The sequence below is a fragment of the Camellia sinensis genome, chromosome 6 (assembly GCF_055761805.1).
Source record: "Camellia sinensis isolate YWXY chromosome 6, ASM5576180v1, whole genome shotgun sequence".
In the NCBI taxonomy this organism is placed as follows: domain Eukaryota; kingdom Viridiplantae; phylum Streptophyta; class Magnoliopsida; order Ericales; family Theaceae; genus Camellia; species Camellia sinensis.
The window spans coordinates 21,775,631-21,793,819 of record NC_138966.1 but is presented as its reverse complement, the minus strand read 5'-3'; the positions used below and the strand labels follow the sequence as shown (position 1 = coordinate 21,793,819).

Below are 18,189 nucleotides of genomic sequence, written 5' to 3'. Positions count from 1 at the left end.
GCCTAAGCCTAACCTCGGGCTTGTACGAGCTTGACCAATTTTTGGGATCATAATGTGAGCTAAAGTGGCCATTTTCAAAGCCATCATTTAATCCAAACAAATTGACTGGAGAAATTGCTCTAAAATTGCATGAGTGAAAGATCTTTGTTGATACTATTCAATCTATGACTTTTGGTAGGAAAAATATAAAAAATTACTGTTGTAGAAAATATTCTAGCAAATAGGACATATATAATTTAAGGTTTCAGGTTTTTCATTACTAAAATATTCTCTAAAGATGTTTCTTTCCTTGACTGTATTCAATATGTCATGTTTCATGAAGAAATTTCTGTCTGTTGCAAGATTTACTTTGTATAGTTAATTTCTAGCAACTGATCTGGTTAAGGTTTTCGACCTATAGAGTGATATATTTATTTTTAATTGTTTGGATTCTTATTTATATTTATAAGAGGGTTGATTATATATTTTCTTAAATTTTTTCTACCAAAATTTTATTATTTTTTACTAAAAAAGAAACTAGGCCTCGGGCGGGGCGGGCCTTGAGTGGGCCTTTAACAGGCCGATGGACTGGACCACGGGTCGGGCCGGGTTCGGTCCACCCCAGACTGCGGCCATTTTTACGCTCCTAATTGTATGGTGACGGTAGTTTGACGACCAGGAATTCTACGTCGACTTATTTGGTACCTGTCCGTACTGGTAGTGTGATCTTGCCTAAAGGGTACTCGGGGTTGGCGTTAAAGCTGCACAGTGGATAATCGGCAGGTAACAGATCTGAATCAGTGAAGCCGAGTTTAATGAATGTCTTGTAATACATTATTTCTGAGGTGCTTCCTTGATCGATGAGGACACGCTCGATCGTGAATCTGTTCACACGTAGCTCGACGACGAGGGGATTAGCGTATGGGAGAGTTATTTCATCTAGATCGGTGTCATCGAAGCTAATCTTGCCAGTTTCATGGGACCGTTTGGCTGGTGTGATCGGCTTGGATAGACTAGGGTGCAGTTGAATGGTATGTACTTAGGTCGGGGACAGTAGGCTGTATATTATGTGAATTACACCAAGTGGAGGTGAATCCGGCTGTAGGGCCACCATGTTTGGTGGATTGTTCTTTCAGATATGTTGTGCCAGCCGGCTGTCTTGTACTAACTCCTCTAGGTGATCCTTCAATGCATAACAGCTATTAGTGTCGTGGCCATGGTCCTTGTGATATTCGCAGGGCCTATCCCTCTTTCTAATATCAGGGGGCCCCATCATCTTGGATGGCCACTTAAAGAACAGAAGATGCTGGACTTTGGGTAGGATTTTACTGATCGGCTCCGCCAATTCTGTATACTTTTTGTTCGAACGTCTGGTGCGTCTGCTATCCACTTGATATTGCTCGTTCGAACGGTGAGAACACTGTCCGCTTGATCGGCGTGACTCACGGCGGTTGTCTCGTTTAGCCCGAATCTAAGGCTCAGGGCTCCTTGGTGGCACGGCGCTTATCGGCTGGACCAGACCAGTCGGCATCGATTTCACGACTTTCTGTATGGCCTTGATACGGAGGGCATCGTCTTCCACCTTGCGGTACTCCTCAACTTTTTTCATTAGTGCCCAAACTGTTTTGGGAGGTCGTCTGGTTAACGAACTTCAGAAAGGACTGTCGGGGTGTAACCCCATCTTAAAGGCAATAAGGACCATGGAATCATTGCGGGCATCACCCACCAAGTTGAAACACTCTCAATAGCGTGCCGAATACTCACGGAGGGTTTCTTCTAGCTCAATTTGCATCGCCCAAAGAGGGTCGGCTTGCTTTGGTTGAACCTCGTTGGTGATGAATTTTGCCTTGAAGGATCTTTGAAGCTAATGAAAGCTTTTGATCAACACTGGCTCCACATTATAGTACCATCTGACAGCCAATGATCCCAGGCTACTTGGAAACATTCAACACATGAGGGCTTCATCATCAGCATGCAACGTCATTGCTTGTTTGTAATGACGAATGTGGTCCATGGGGTCTGACTTTCCATCGTACAGGGTGAATGTCGGTGCTTTGAACTTTTTAGGCAGCACAGCCCTTGCAATGCGTCGTACGGAAGGGTCATGCCTATCCTCTTCATTCGAACCATCGCTTTATTTCCCTTGCTTGTGTCATACATACGGACTGCCCTCAGATGAGCTGGATATATCAACTCGCCTTTTCTTTCTGGGTTCCTAAGATGGCGAATCAGAATCACTGCCACTATCATGTTTCCGATGTCAACGTCGTTGATCATCCTTCTTCTCCTCTGGCGATCGACCCCAGTCATGATGTACGGCCTATTGGGATTTGGCTACCTCCAGGGCCAATCCCTTACGTAAGTGCTTGTTATTGGCCCTCATATCTTCTAGACGTTGTTCGTTTCGTATTGCTTGATCTATGATCGTTTGCATAATCTCCTACATAGAGGTCGAAGGTGAGGTTTGAGCTACTGGGTCGAAGTTCAGGGCCTTTCGCGCGGTGATATTCTCCGGTTCAAGCATGTTTCTTAGAGTAACATCATTTTTTGGTATAACATCGTCAGCAACGAGCGAAGAATCATCTGTTATGCCTGCCATGAATGCACTTGAGTATTCCCGTAGACGGCGCCAATTGTGGTGAAGTGGTTTGGAAATACTCTTTGATCCAAACAGACGATCTTGATCTTCAAATTGCTACCTGAAATAGAAATGAATACTCCTGTCGGGGGCGCCGGAATTAGCACTCCGACGGACAAATTAGTATTCTCTCAAGTTTTCTTCTCTCACAAGTTATCTTTTTTATTTTTATTTTTATATACCTTACTTTGGCTGACGCTCTTCCTTTTTATATTGTTCTCCAGGGTCCACTTTTCCATCATCACCTTCACCATCGTATCTGGAACCCCCAAACATGCCAGAAGCTTTTCGGCATACTCGGCCTGCGGGATAGATTCTACTTGGCCTTAATCTTGTTTAAATGGGTCTGGTCATGCTGAGTTAGCCTCACCAGTCTTTTCGGCGTCTTGTTTGAACCGCTTAACTAAGCGCACTTTTATTCGATCCCCATATGAATCACCGAGCATATCATGCGAAAAATAAGACCAGTAGAATATCATCAAATCACATTTGTGTTAAAAAAAAAAAGTAAAAAAAAAAACAAAAATAGACAGCCGCTTGCCAAAATGAAAAGGGAAAATTACAAATAAGTGGGATAGTGAAAACATATTTATTTTCATGTGGTGCAAATTTCCTGTGTATATGATACAAGTTCTTTCGTGTGTGTCTGGATTGTACCAAAAAAAAATTCCGCCTGAATTATTTTTCCACTCACCTACTGATTTGCAATTTCTCCAATAAAAAATTCATTTTATCCCATGTCATTTAAGCCCCTTTGTCATTTCAAAATAGCCAATTACTACCTATGACAAATAGTTTCACTCCAATCCTAGACTTCATATTCTAATTTCAGCAGTTTTCAAAAGAACAAAAAAAAGTCCAAATTCACAGCAGGGATAGAAACATAAAGTGCATCTCTTGATTTGCTCCTAAACTTGGAGAAATATGAGTAATCACATCTAAGTAAGTCAATTGAATGTATTCTATAATTAAAACCTAATAAATCATGTTATTAATAATACAGATGGGTTTTTGAAATCTGGATCTTCTAATTAAAACAAAAGTCAGAGAGGAGAGAGAGAGAGACCCTTTGTCGCCGGACTGAGTCTCTCTGAGAATGAGAGGCTGAGATTCAGAGAGTCGCGATTGGAACAAGAGATGCGAAGAGAAAGACGAACGGTCCTTTTGGTTAGACAGTTTTGGTGAGATAGAAAAAATATATTAAAAAAAAGGTGGTATTACATGTATATCAATTAGTATACTAACTAGTGTACCAACACTAGTTATGATATTATTATTGACTCCACTCATCAATTACATTACAAATTTCAAAAATCTCTTAAATTATGTCACATCATCCACTAATTAGTATATCAATTAATACATATAGCATTATTCGGAAAAAAAATGGCCATGGAAGAAAACTGTTACACTTCGAAACAACTAAACAATATATATGAGACATAAATAAAATTTATAATTAAAATTATAAGTTTATAATTTAAATAAAAAAATGATCACAATTATATAATATAAATAAACATGTTGTGAATTTTTTGAGTTTGAAAATTTCAATCTAATTTTATATATATATATATATATATATATTTTAATCTTATATCACTTAAAATATACATATCATTTTGCGACTAGTTCAAAATTTGATTACATAAATTAAGTTAATTTTTATATCCTTTTAATCATTGTTAAAATTATTTCCTTAAATTTTATGATTTCAAAACATGCAATGATATTATTACTATTTTAGTTTCAATAGTTATGGTATAAAATTTGTATCTATATTTATACTTCTATCTATACTATTATATAAATAAAAACGTTGTTGGGTCAATAAATTAAAATTTTTAATCTAATTTTTTTTTATAATTTTAAATTAATAAAATATAAAAATACATGTGCAGTAACATCTTTGATCATTTCACTTTATTTATAATAACATATTTTAAATTATGCAATTATCACTTTTTTTTAGATGGTGCGTATGATTCTTTTATAATATTGATATGAAAAATAAATCAAAAATTTAAATGATAATAACAATTGAACATTTCTTCATAATTTTAAATTAGTTACAATGAAATACTAGATCTGTTTTTTTTTTTACGATAATAGTAAAAGATGGATCTATACAATACATATCGATCATGGCCTATCAACGTTAACTTTTAAATTTTAGGGTTAATTATCAAAAAAAGAAAAAAAAAAGAAAAAGAAAACTTGAAAGTTTAACGTGTTTTTCGCTTTAAACCCCAGTGTTTCAATTTCGACAAATTAAATCTTGGATTTCATTCGTGTTTTAATTTGTTCCCTCTGTCTATCTCCATTTGTGTAAGGTAATAGAGGGGGTTTAAAGTGGAAAACACGTGAAATCTTGAGATTTATTTTGTAATTAACTCTTTTTTGTTTTTAGTGATTTTGATTTTTAAAAAATAGTTGGTTACACAAAAAAAGAAAGAAAAAAAAAGCTCACGATTTCATTCATTTTTCACTTTAAATCCTAATATTTTTCATTTTAAACCCCTCTGTTACCTGAGACAAGTGGAGATAGACAGAGGGGGTAAATTGAAATACAGATAGAATTCCGGAGTTTAATTTGTCAAAATTGAAACACTGGGGTTTAAAGTGAAAAATGCATGAAACTTTGGGATTTTTTTGGTAATTAACCCCAAATTTAATTAAGCAAAGTTTTATTTGTTTGGTTTGAAGTTTTCATTTAATTCTCTTTTTAATTTCTTCTATATTTTTTAAAAAGCTAAGAAATATATTTAGCATAAAATTATTGGCACATCTAGCCATTTATCTAATTTAAAATTTTGAAAATCTTTTAAATGGAAATTCCAAAACAAAAACTTATTCATTTTTAAGCCCCATCTCATTTGAAATTTGAAATTTTAGAATATTAAAAAAACGTAAAATATAAAATTTAGTAATACTATGGTAATCATATTTGATAATATATGATGTGACGCTTTAAAGACAATAATTAAATGTGTCATGTGACGCCCATCAAATAATGTGATTAGTGTCATGTAATGTGTTACAATAAATGGTACTAAAATCTGATATGAAAATATAATCACATAATATTACTCATTTCAAAAATCTATATGAAAAAATATTATTTGAAGTGTGAGTTATACATAATTTATTAAAATACAAATATATATAAATTTTAGTTAGATTACCAAACTAAAAATAAATCATAATAGACTTCATCCTCTAATGGTGACCATAGTCAAATAGCTTATACAGTCTAAATGGTTTGCTCCAAAAAAAAAAAAATAAATAAGCCTAGACTCGAGTTGTTATCAGTAAATTAGGTCATTTTTTATCAGCAAATTTTTTTTAAGGTAAATTACTAGTAGGTCTTAATAGTTGGATTTAATTCCCATAAAGTTTTATTGAAAATAAATCCTAATAAAATTGTCACTAAAAATAATTTTTTTGTGACAATTGTTTGCATGTATCGCTAAAAATTAATAATTAGTAACTTTTTTTTATCATGATTTTTATAAATTGTCTCTAAAACTTATAATTAGTGACTTTTTTGTGACAAAATTTTCAAATTGTCACTGAAAATTACAAATAAGTGATTTTTTTTTTAAAATTGTCGCTAAAACTTGTAATTAGTAGTATATTTTATAACAAAATTTTTAAACTGTCATTAAAATTAACAATTAGTGACTTTTTTAATAGTGTTTAATAAAAAATGTCATTAATTATCATAGGACCTATTGGACAATAAGTCCATCTATTAGGACATATACGTAAGTCCCCCAAAACTTTATTGATGAAAATCAATATACAAAGAGTATTAAGACAAACATCAATAAAGGAATGATAAGTGCACAAAACTTCAAAGCAAAATTAAACAATCCTAACTAGATCGGCATTGGAAAACAAGTCATATCATCTACACTAGTAATACAGTGATGCCTTATACCCCCAGTGGGGGTCGCACCCCCAGTGAGGTGGCACGCCCCCACTGGCTGCCAACTGGAAAAAAAAAAAAAAAAAAAAAAACAATTTTTTTCTACCAATCATGGCCCTCCACCTCACTGGGGGTCGACCCCCAGTGGGGTTATAAGTCATTTTTCCTAGTAATATGTTAGGCTTTAAACAGTAAAATGGTTCTATTAAAAAATGAGTCAAAAAAATAAGTTTGGGGACTAACTCAAAAGTATTTTGTATACAAATATATTTTATTTATTTATTTGATAGATTAATTTTAATAGTGGCATATAATTCAAAAATGATAATTGTTTTGTTGGGTCTAGACCAAGAAAAGTTATTTTGGAAGATAAGTTGATATTAATAAATGGTTTAATTTATTAATATGAAAATTTTTAATATATATATATATATATATATATTAATTTTAAAATTATGAAAATGCTGCTCTTAATGGTGAAGTGAGTGAATGAATGGGTAAATCATATCTGATTAATTTGATTTTTTACAGGTATGTTCTACTTGATATATTTTAAAATGTGAACGGTTCAGATTATTAAAATAGGCCCCGAAAAGGGCCCAAATAGCTGCACAGCAGTGGCTGCTGTGCACCCCGCACAGCAGCCACCCCAATTTCAAATAGTAGACTGATCTACTCCAAGTTTGAACTTCAATTTTTATTTTCTATGGTTAATTTTATTGGAATTGAACTATTTGAGGGGAGAACTTGCATCTATGCTTAACAAGGGCTGCAAACGAACCGAGCCGAGCCGAGTTTTGCTGAGCTCGAACTCGGCTCGTTTACTTATCGAGCTCGTTTGTTGAGCTCGAGCTCGGCTCAATAAGGAACTGGACTCGAGCTCGGCTCGGCTCGTTAATTTTAATGAAACTCGAGCTCAGCTCGATAATTTTTTTTTAATATTATTTATATTATTTAAATATAAATATTTAAATATAAATATTATTTATATTATTTAATATATAAAAAATGTATTTATATTATTATATTTATATATTTTTAATATATAAATAATGTATTTATGTATATTTATATATTATTTAATATATAAATAATATATTTATTATATAATTTAAATAAAGATAAACGAGCCGAGTTTATGCGAGCTCGAGCTCATGTGAGCTCGAGCTCGGCTCGTTTACTAAACGAGCCTAATATTCGAGCTCGAGTTCGGCTCGTTTACTAAACGAGACGAGCCGAGCCGAGCCAAGCTTGTTCGTGAACAGCTCGATTCATTTGCAGCCCTAAGGAGAAGATTAATTCGAGGAGTAACCGAGAAAGGGAACACTCCCTTTGTTCTCTTTTTTATTTTATTAACTATTTTTATCAAGTTTCACAAGAAAGATAAATGTTAAAAATTAATTGGCACATATAATTTGTTATATAATCGGATGAACTTTAATATAAGATGAATTATAATTATAAAATTTCAATGGCATAATTTATTTATGTTTTACCGTAAAGACAATTTTTATAATTTATTCTATTTTTTGTCTTTATTTTTTACTAATTATATTATAACACATATTTTTATATTTGATACATTAAACACACCATTGATGACAAGACCATAAAAAAAGACCTTAATTGTAATTGTCATGAAAATAATTAAAATTTATTTGGTTCTAAATCTCTTTTTCCTCTTTATTTAAAAATGTTTTTAATTATTATTTACTATTAATATTATTTTTTAATTACTTGTGTGATACCATGCATAGCACAGGTATAATGCTAATTAAAGAAAATGACATAACTTATGGGTACATATGATAAAAGGTGTATAGTAGAATTACCGTACACTTACATGGCGGATTTGGATAAAATACAATTAGGGAGTCTCATATTATTATTGATATAATTATATTAATTTCTCTTATAATAAGGTTGAAATAACCAAAACTATAATAACATGGTGGATATATAATAAAAGAATAAAAGTAAAATATACATTTTAGTTGAAAAGATGTGACAACATCATTTTCTTATTCATACAACTAATCAACTATTGATAAAAACAACCTAATTGTTATGTGAATTAAAATTTTTAAAGAGATCAGTGCAATTATGTTAAAAATAATGAGAAATCAAAAAAAGGAAAAAGGGAAAAAAAAGAAACCTCTTAATTTTATCTATTTGATTTCTTATCAAAAGTAATTATTTGATGAGAAATAAGTTGATTGATTATAAAATTATAAAGTTATACTTAATATCCTAATTGTTTCTTAAAATATAAAAGAATAAAAATAAACTTTACTCATGTCCCTTTGATACATATTTTGTTTTTTTACTCATCCAAACATGATAATAAAGGAAAACAAAATCATTTCTTTTCTTTTTTTTCACCTTACAATCCAAACGGAGTGGAAGAATGACTAGGCAAAAGCTTTACCTTAAATTGGAAAGTTTATACATTACACCCCAACTAGAGAAGTTTGGGGGTAGCCATCGGCTTGATAGTCCGCTTAGTCCAATCTTAATTTTTTAAGACTGGGATTGGTATTGTAGTCTGTAGGGTGAGGTTGGACTAATTTTTTAGGCCCCATTCAATTTTCAGGTTGGACTTGAGATTGAAATTTCTACCACGACCTGATCCAGCCTAGCCCACTAATAAAATATTATATATTTTTAATATAATTTGTTTATGTAAAAAATATGATCTTCAATAAATATCTAAGTTATAATCCTTGATCTTCTAGCATTATTTTCTTTTCTTTTTTCTTATGAATCTAATTGAATTTCTAAACGTCAGGGGCAAACATGATTTCAAAACATAGATTAATCCAACTAAAATACAAATATATATAGTTTTGAGAGCTCTAATCTTGCATTAATGTCTAAAAAAATTGAATGTTTTCTCAATTTGTTTCACCTTAGGTAAGACGTATTGGGCTTACCAATTGAACTGCCCATTTGAGCTTCGGTAGACACAAAAACATAGCCCAGTCAATATCCACGCTTTAGTAGGCTTACTGATTGAACCACCCGTTCGAGTGTTTTTTAAAAAAAAGTTGGTTCTCTATTTCAAACAATTTTAATGACTAATTCAGATTGGTGTTAGAATGGGTCACCAATTTAATCGTTCAGTTCAGTCCAATTCGAAAACATTGCCTAATTTTCATTATATATTATGTTATAAATAGTATTTATCAGGGCTAATTACATTAATCTCCCTTGAGGTATTTGACAATTACAAAGACCACCCGTATGATTTTTGAAAGCAGCAATGCTAGGTATCATGAAAAATCTTTCATAAAAATAATCATGAAAGCTTTGTAACATTTGGATTACATTTAGAATAAAACACCACACACTAATCAAGGTAATCCAAAGATCATAAATATTTCATAATCTTTTTCATGATGCCTAACTTTTCTCTTTTCAAAGAGAGGAGATACGAATAGTTGTAATGTAGGTTGTAGAAGAGAAGATGAAATGAGAGGTTAGTGGTATTAGTGTCACTAGCAGGGATTGAAAGAAAGAGAAATGGGTGGCAGTATCACTGATTGTAGAGGAGAAAAAAGGATGAGATAGTTAGTGGTAGCCCCAATTGAAGAGAATGTAGGTGGTAGCAACACAGTCATTGTGGAAAAAAAAAGAAAAGGGTATGTATTAGCACCAAGGATCCTCTAGAGTGAAATTTTCCTAAAGTTTCCTAAAGTGTTACAGTGTATGGTTGAGATTTATTGGCAAGTCACATCAGAAAAATTGATGTGACTTGTCAGTAAATCTCAACCATACACTGTAGCACTTTAGGAAACTTTAGAGAAAAATCACTCTAGAGGATCCTTGCTCATGTATTAGCAATGTTGGAAGAGGTGTGCCAGAGGATGTTTAGAAAATGGAAAATGTATGTTAGATGAGGGAGAAAGGATGGTTGGTTGGCCTCAGTCAGATAGTGGTGGATGTTGTGTTATATCAAAGAAAGGATAAGTGCGAGAGAGATGTATAGATAGAGAATAGAGAGAACTTGACATATGAAAAATAGCAAGGATGGTTAGGTAATTTTATATTTATGTTTTCCATTACCAAACCAACTCTGAAAAGTAATATAATTAGTCCTTGTTAGCAAGTGTTCCTGGTGTACAATATAAAAAAATAAAATAAAATTTAAAACACATGAGATATCTTTTTATTGAATTTAATGCACATTTTACTGAAATTAATATATTTTCAAGGGTGAAGTACACTTATACTCCCTAATGTCTAATGAAATTACATAAACTTTTCTTGAGATTTTCAAAATGACTTAAACTACCTTGTAGCTCAGTTTTCAATTATAATGAACTCCTCTAAGGTTTAATGAAATGTAGAAATCTCCATTGAAGTTTAGTTTTACAATGACTCCCCCTGAAATTTAATGAAATTATAAAAATCCACCATAAAGTTTTTAAAATGACAAAAATTTTCCATAAAATTTTTGAAATTACAGAAACCTCCTTTGAGGTTGCATATTCGCTCTTTTATTACTTTATCGTAAAAAAAATATTGACATCATAAAATAAAATAATTTAATTATATTTTAAGTTTATTCTCTAAAACTGTTTCAAATTATAAAGAAATAAAAAAATTACAATTTTTGTTTTCTGTCTTTATTATGCATATGATTACTGTTGATTGTGTGTGCCTCTTTTATCCAAAACCCTTTGCATCGTTAAAAAAAAAATGTTAGAAAATGTTAACATCATGAAATAGTTTAATTACATTTCAATTTTACCTTTTTACATTGTGTCCAACTACAAATTTATATATATATATACATATATATTCCTATTGGGGTTTTGGATAAAGAAAGCATACACAATCAACAGTACCTACGGGCATAACAGAGAGAAAATATGCTTGCAGTTTCAATTTTTGTCTTCTCTCTTTGTTATCCCTACAATTACTCTTGATTACGTATGCTTCTTTTATCCAAAATCGCAGTCGAAATTGTATTTTCTTATTTCTTTGTAATTAACACAATTTTATAAGATAAAATTAAAAATGTAATTAAATTATTTGATGTTGTCAACATTTTCTATTATTTTATTTTATTTTTATGATAAAATAACATAAGAGGAAATTTTTAATAAAAAACAAATCTCATAAGAGGCTTATACCTTTTTAGAAACCTCATGATAGGTTTCTACCATTTCATAAGGGTTAGTTTGGCATAAACTAAATAATACAAAAAGTTAAAAAGTCAAAAAGTCACTATCCTATTTAAGTCACATCATCTTATTTCAATCACATTACCTCTCTAACACATCACATCAAACCTGACCCAAACCCAACCCATATAAGCCAATAAGTCAAAAAGTACACTTTTTTAGAACATGTCAAACCAACCCTAAATCTCAATTGAGGTTATCTTATGTGAAGTCAGTGTAATTAAAAATCAAACCTTAAGGGAGGTTTAAATCATTTCAAAAATCTCAATAAAAAAAAATTATAATTTCATTAAACCATAGGAAATGTCAGTGTAATTTATCCTTCTTCTTTTTTTTTAAGATTTTTTTATATATAACTATTTCAACTATGAGTATTGTTATCTACTCCTACCTTTTTTTCTTAGAACTCTCATCTTTTCCATTTTTTTAATTCCAATTTTGTCAAAATATAAAATTTCATTTTACGCTCACCCATAATCTTCTAACCCTAATTTCCCAAACCCTAACCCTAATCCCTCTCAACTCCAGCTACCACTTCTACCCACGGCCAGCCAGTTTCTCACTGCCAGCCGTAACCACCCAGTTCCTCACCGCCAATCATAGCCACCCAGTCCCTCACTACTAATCACCAGCACCCAATCTATCTCCATCTCATTTTGCAACCCTTCTACCGCCATCGCCATCGCCTTCCTAGCCTTGTCGCTCCTCTGTCGTCGCCTTTCTAGAATCACAGAAACAGAGGAAGAAAGAGAGAAGATCACCTTTCCAACCCATCTCATTCACTCTCTTTCTCTCTATCTCTCTCTAGCACGCGTGCGCGCCTTATACAGTGTCATGAGCCCTCTCTTCTTTCTTTTTTGATCTCAATAGATCTAGGGTTTCTACCATTTTTCCTCCTTAGTCGCCGTCATAGCCCTTGAGAAACCGACAAATATGAGGGCTTTGAAAAGCGTGACAAAGGGATTGAGAAGTAGGTCGCAGTGGTGGGGTTGCTAAAGAAGGACGTTGTTGATCGAAGAAGATGAACGGTCGGCGATGGGGTAGAAAGGTTAGGTTAGGGTTAGGGTTAGGGTTTAGGACATTAGTGTTAGGGTTTATAGGTGGCGGCTGTGAGGGAGATCGCTGGAGATAGGTTGTCGGTGAGGGGGGTTTGTATGTTGGAGTCGGAGATGGTAGTTGTAGTTGCCTGAGGTGGTGGTTAAGGAATGTGGTAGAGTTAGGGTTTGCTGAGTTGGGGGTGTAAGGATGAGGGTTATTATTAGTATTATGGTAGGAGTTCAAAGAGAAAATTAAGGGAATTAATTTAGCCACTTGGGGGTTTAGAGAAGTGGGAGGGGCTAAAGTATGAGTAAATAGAAGATCTCTTCAACTATTTGTTAAATAATTTTAAACTCAATTCCAACATTAAACAATTTTTTGAGAACAATTATTAGTATTTGTAAATGTAATTTTTACGAGTTAGCATATATATATATATATATATTAACTAAACGAATTAGCATTTGTAAATGTAATTTTAACAAATTTATGCCTATTTTGGTAATTGAGTTAAAAGTTAAAAAAATATTTTTTTAAATTTTTTTGAATCGTATCATCTCTTTATTTTTTTACACGTCTTGTTAAAAAAAATTAAAAAATTAATTTCAACATGCTTCTAAGAGCATCTGCATCAAACTCTTCAATTTCATTTTTTAGCTAAAAACTTCAAAAAAATCAATTCCATCAAGCTCGCTTATAGCTCGTCAAAATTTACAATGACTACAGTAACTCGTTATAACAAGCAAGACATTGTTCATCGCTACTTGTGTGTTATCGGATGTCTGTCCGGAAGTTTGGCCGGTCAACGACATTTTTTTTTTTTTTTACTTTTTTTAAAAATTATTTGACTAGTAACTTATCAATTTAATAAAAAAAAAGAAAGATTAACAAATACAATAAGAAAATAATATTTAATAAGAATAAGTTAAAATAAAGAGTTTAATGCGGTAAATGATAAAAGATGAGTAACTAAAATAATGAAATAGTTTTAATTTGATTAAAAAATTGAAAAGTTTATTGTGGGTGCTCTAATAATTTATATTTATTATTATTGCATTAATTTTTAAATTTTTTTTTTATAATTTTAATCATGCTCTTTGTTCGGAGAGTGTTAAACCCTCGTTTTTTATTCCAATGTACCGAAAAAGAAAGAAAAACCCTGGCTTGAACTTTTCAGGGTTTTAACGGCTAAAAACAGAAAGGGCATCGAAAGAAGCCATCAATGGCGATCATGAAATCAAAGCTACGCTTATACCTTCCTACTCATCATCTTCTCTCTCCTCTCTCTAGCCCTACCTTCATCTTCCACTCATTTTCCTCTTCTTCCTCACCTCCCTCATCAGAAAATCCTCAACACGACGTCGTCGAAGCACTGTCTCCTTCAGAAACCCTAATCGCCGACAAATTTCACTCTCTAATCAAAGACCACCACCGCAAAAACCCCGACCCAAACCCTAACCCCAGCCCCAACTTCACCATCCCATCTCTCTCCTTCGACTTCTCCTCCTCCGCTGCCGCAGAACCCCTCTCCGCTGCCCTCGTCCGCCGCGTCGTCGAGAAATGCGGCGGCGTCCGCCACGGCATCCCCTTTTTACAAACCCTAGCTTTCTTCAACTGGGCGACGAACTCAGACGATTTCAACCCCTCCCCCGAACTCTACAACGAGATGATCGACCTCGCCGGAAAGGTACGCCAATTCGACATAGCTTGGAACTTGATCGATTCGATGAAATCGCGAAACATTGAAATTCAAATTGACACATTCTCTATTTTGATTCGGCGCTATGTTCGTGCTGGATTGGCCTCTGAGGCCGTTCACGCGTTTAATCGAATGGAAGATTATGGTTGTGAGCCCGATCGAATCGCGTTCTCGATCGTGATTAGTATTCTCTGTAAGAAGAGAAGAGCATTTGAAGCCCAATCTTTTTTTGATAGCTTGAAAGAGAAATTTGAACCTGATGTTATTGTGTACACTAGTTTAGTTAATGGGTGGTGCAGAGCAGGGGACATAGCTGAAGCAGAGAAGGTGTTTGGTGAAATGAAGAATCTTGGGATTAAGCCCAATGTGTATACTTACACTATTGTGATCGATGCGTTGTGTCGATGTGGGCAGATTACGCGTGCCCATGATGTTTTCGCAGAGATGATTGATGTTGGGTGTGAACCGAATTCTATCACTTTTAACAATTTGATGAGGGTTCATGTGAAGGCTGGGAGGACTGAGAAGGTTTTGCAAGTGTATAATCAGATGAAGAGGCTTTCTTGTCCGGCTGATACGGTCACATATAATTTTCTCATTGAGAGTCATTGCAAAGACGAGAATTGTGGGGAAGCGGTTAAGATTCTTGACACAATGGTCAAGAAAGGGTGTGTTCCGAATGCACATACCTTCAATCCAATCTTTAGGTGCATTTTGAAGGCCAAGGATGTGAATGCTGCTCATAGGATGTTTGTGAGGATGAAGGAGTTGAAATGTAAGCCCAACACGGTGACTTACAATGTATTGATGCGGATGTTTGTTGATTCGAAATCAACTGACATGGTTCTCAAGCTTAAGAAGCAAATGGTTGAGAAGGAAATTGAGCCTAATGAGAATACTTACCGGGTTTTAATCTCAATGTTTTGTGCGATGGGGCATTGGAACAATGCTTATAAGTTCTTCAGAGAGATGATTGAGGAGAAGCGTTTAAAACCTGGTCTATCAGTTTATCAAATGGTTTTGCAAGAGTTGAGGAAGGCAGGCCAGATAAAGAAGCATGAGGAATTGGTAGAGAAAATGGTGGATAGAGGTTTTGTTACTCGACCATTATAGAAGAAGCGTAATCTTGGTAGTCGTCACCAACATATCTGAAAGTTATTGTATGTCCCTGTGACAATGCCCAACAGTTCAGAGTCACACGTTCACATGGGACTGCTGCTCTACTGAGCACCTCCTGTAGCATATGAAGAAGTTAATTTATGGCAAATTTGTTTGTTCTATGATAGCTTGGATTTAGAAATTTTGGTAATGTATTTCAGAAAATTTTCATTCACCAGTTTTGGAAGAAAAAAAAAAATGTTTACTATAGTTCAAATACCCATTGTTCTCTGCCATTGAATGTTGTCATGGTTTCCTAGAATAATAATAATAATAATAATAATTTGTTGTGTCAACTTTATCAGAAAAGCACCCAAGATGAAGCAGTCTAGTTCAATCACTAGGATCCTTTTATGCAATCCAAGAGTTTTGAGGTTAGACAACCCAAAATTGGATAAGGGCTTATAACGAGGGTGATCAAATGGGGTTCTTAGGCAATAATGTTGCACAATCTTCTATTTACTTCACAAATCCACTGCCTCCAAAATTTGAGTCCTTGCTCAAGCTGCAAAGTGATCATGTGGGGCAATGTTGAGTTGAGTCCCTAATCTGATTTTCATTTGGTGATAGAAGGACCAAAAATGAGTGTGATGCCAGAGTTAAATTAAAAAAAGTAATCACATGCCTCCATTAAAATTGACGACAAAATCACACCAAAACAAACACATACAAAAAAATATATGTATATAGACACGGGTAGAGAAAAACCATGAAACTTGAGAGAGCAATAGCATAAAATTTATAAGAGAAGATTTAACAAAATTAAATATTTATAGTGACAAATTGCAGGAATTTTGTTGGGAGAAAAAGGGAAAATGTAACAGAATAAAGGAGATATAAAGATTTAGGGCGCTTAAATGGCACCTCCTATGTGGATCACAACCTCCCTGTCTTGGGCAGAATGCACCAATTATCCTAATTACCCCCCCCCCCCCCCTTTTTTTTTTTTTTTTCTGGTTCAGGGTTTCCATTTTCAAATCTTCAAACTGCTTGCTAAGTAGAGAGATACTCTTGTTAGCACACGATGTGAAGGAAGTGATTCTGATATCCGAAGTGGATTAATGCAGCAACAATCCAATGAAAATGGTGATGCAATGCGGAAGGGACAAATACACGACATGCAATTCGGAAAGGTTCCAGTCTTTGCTTAAGCATCATTGAAAAGAAGCTTGAGAAGCGTATTTGCTAAAGGAATTGACCTTGTTTTTTGGTTGTAACTATGAATAACAAATGTATCTTTTGGTACAACTTTACATGAATTGTTGCGGTTGAATTTGTGATAAATATTCATCTTCAACAAGATTTCGGAAAAGGGCAAAATTCTCATAAAATATTTTAGATAAAATCCCATTACATTACATTATCAATGACCTTGCATATCAAGCATCTCATCCAAACCTTTCAATTTTCCCAACCCTTCGCTAATCAAGAAACGAATCCTCTGCTTGTCACGGCAATTCCGATTATTCTCCATCTCTTGTCTAATCGTCTGTGTCAGTTCAGCTGTATCCATCACAGTTAAAACAAATGCCATTAGACTTGCACCAATGACATAAATTCAGATCATGAAGTTACGTGAACTCAGAAAATAAAAGATAATCAATCACAATTACAGTCATAAGTTTGGAGCATGGCTCCCAGATTTTTTGAGTGAAAACCCAAACCAACATGGAAAATCTGATATAAGAACAATTGTAAAAAATATGGATATACAATGTTAACAAATTGGATAAGCAAGATCAACAGAGGGTATGAAGGAGGATGTGAAGGGTTATAATATGTCACAAAAATGGATTAATTGTTTCTCAACAGAAATAAAACATATTGAGGAAACCTGTGATAATAAATTATGCATGGTGATATCCAAACCAAAGTTTGAAAAGATCCAAAGGGTTACCAGTGCAATAGATAAGTTTAATATTTGATTTCCAACGATTTTGTTTTCAAATTTCATATTAGACAATCTCCTCAAGATTTAAAACGAAGACTAAAAACATTCAAACAAGTTCACAAACAAACAGGAAATGATCGTGTGAAAAAAGTCGGAAGACTCAGAACAAGTACTAATTTGGTCAGAACATCCTGTGAGTTCCATCAGTTGCTAAACTCCTATCTACTTTGCTTCTTTCAAATACAAAAAACTAATTATGAGAGATTATTCTGCATCAGAAGCTACCTCTCGTATGACCTGGAGCTCTTCTAGCAGTCCTCAGTGCCAACCTGTACAGCTTCAGCACCCGAGCACGGAGAATGAAATCCTGCAGATCCAAGGAGAGAGCCATGACAGATTCTCTTCTGCAACAATATATTTCCATGTTAGTGTTTCTCTTGGAGTACAAAAGCTAATCGACGTAGAAAAAGGAACTCCAGTGATAACTTTTCTCAAGAGTAAATAAAGACTAACATCTCGAAGCCAAGTTTAAAGATCTCAATCAAGAACATTGATTGTGTGCCACTACTTCAGTCAGTGCATTCATAAATCCAACTCAAATTAGAGCATTCCCTACTTTATTTTTTGGTAACAAGGCAGGAGAGGGAGGAAAAAGGGGAGACTATA

General features: G+C 33.7%; 1 protein-coding gene across 1 annotated transcript; it reads left to right on the top strand.

Moving 5' to 3' along the window:
- Nucleotides 1-13,891: 13,891 nt before the first annotated feature.
- Nucleotides 13,892-15,849, top strand: LOC114260455 (Pentatricopeptide repeat (PPR) superfamily protein). The gene has a single exon (XM_028200597.2). It carries the CDS (start codon nucleotides 13,998-14,000, stop codon nucleotides 15,585-15,587), a length of 1,590 nt encoding a protein of 529 aa, XP_028056398.2. The 5' UTR covers nucleotides 13,892-13,997; the 3' UTR covers nucleotides 15,588-15,849.
- The last annotated feature ends 2,340 nt before the right edge of the window (nucleotides 15,850-18,189 follow it).

Bases quoted from the DNA above. Each gene is read 5' to 3' on its own strand.
- LOC114260455 (XM_028200597.2), top strand. From the start codon at position 13,998: ATGGCGATCATGAAATCAAAGCTACGCTTATACCTTCCTACTCATCAT.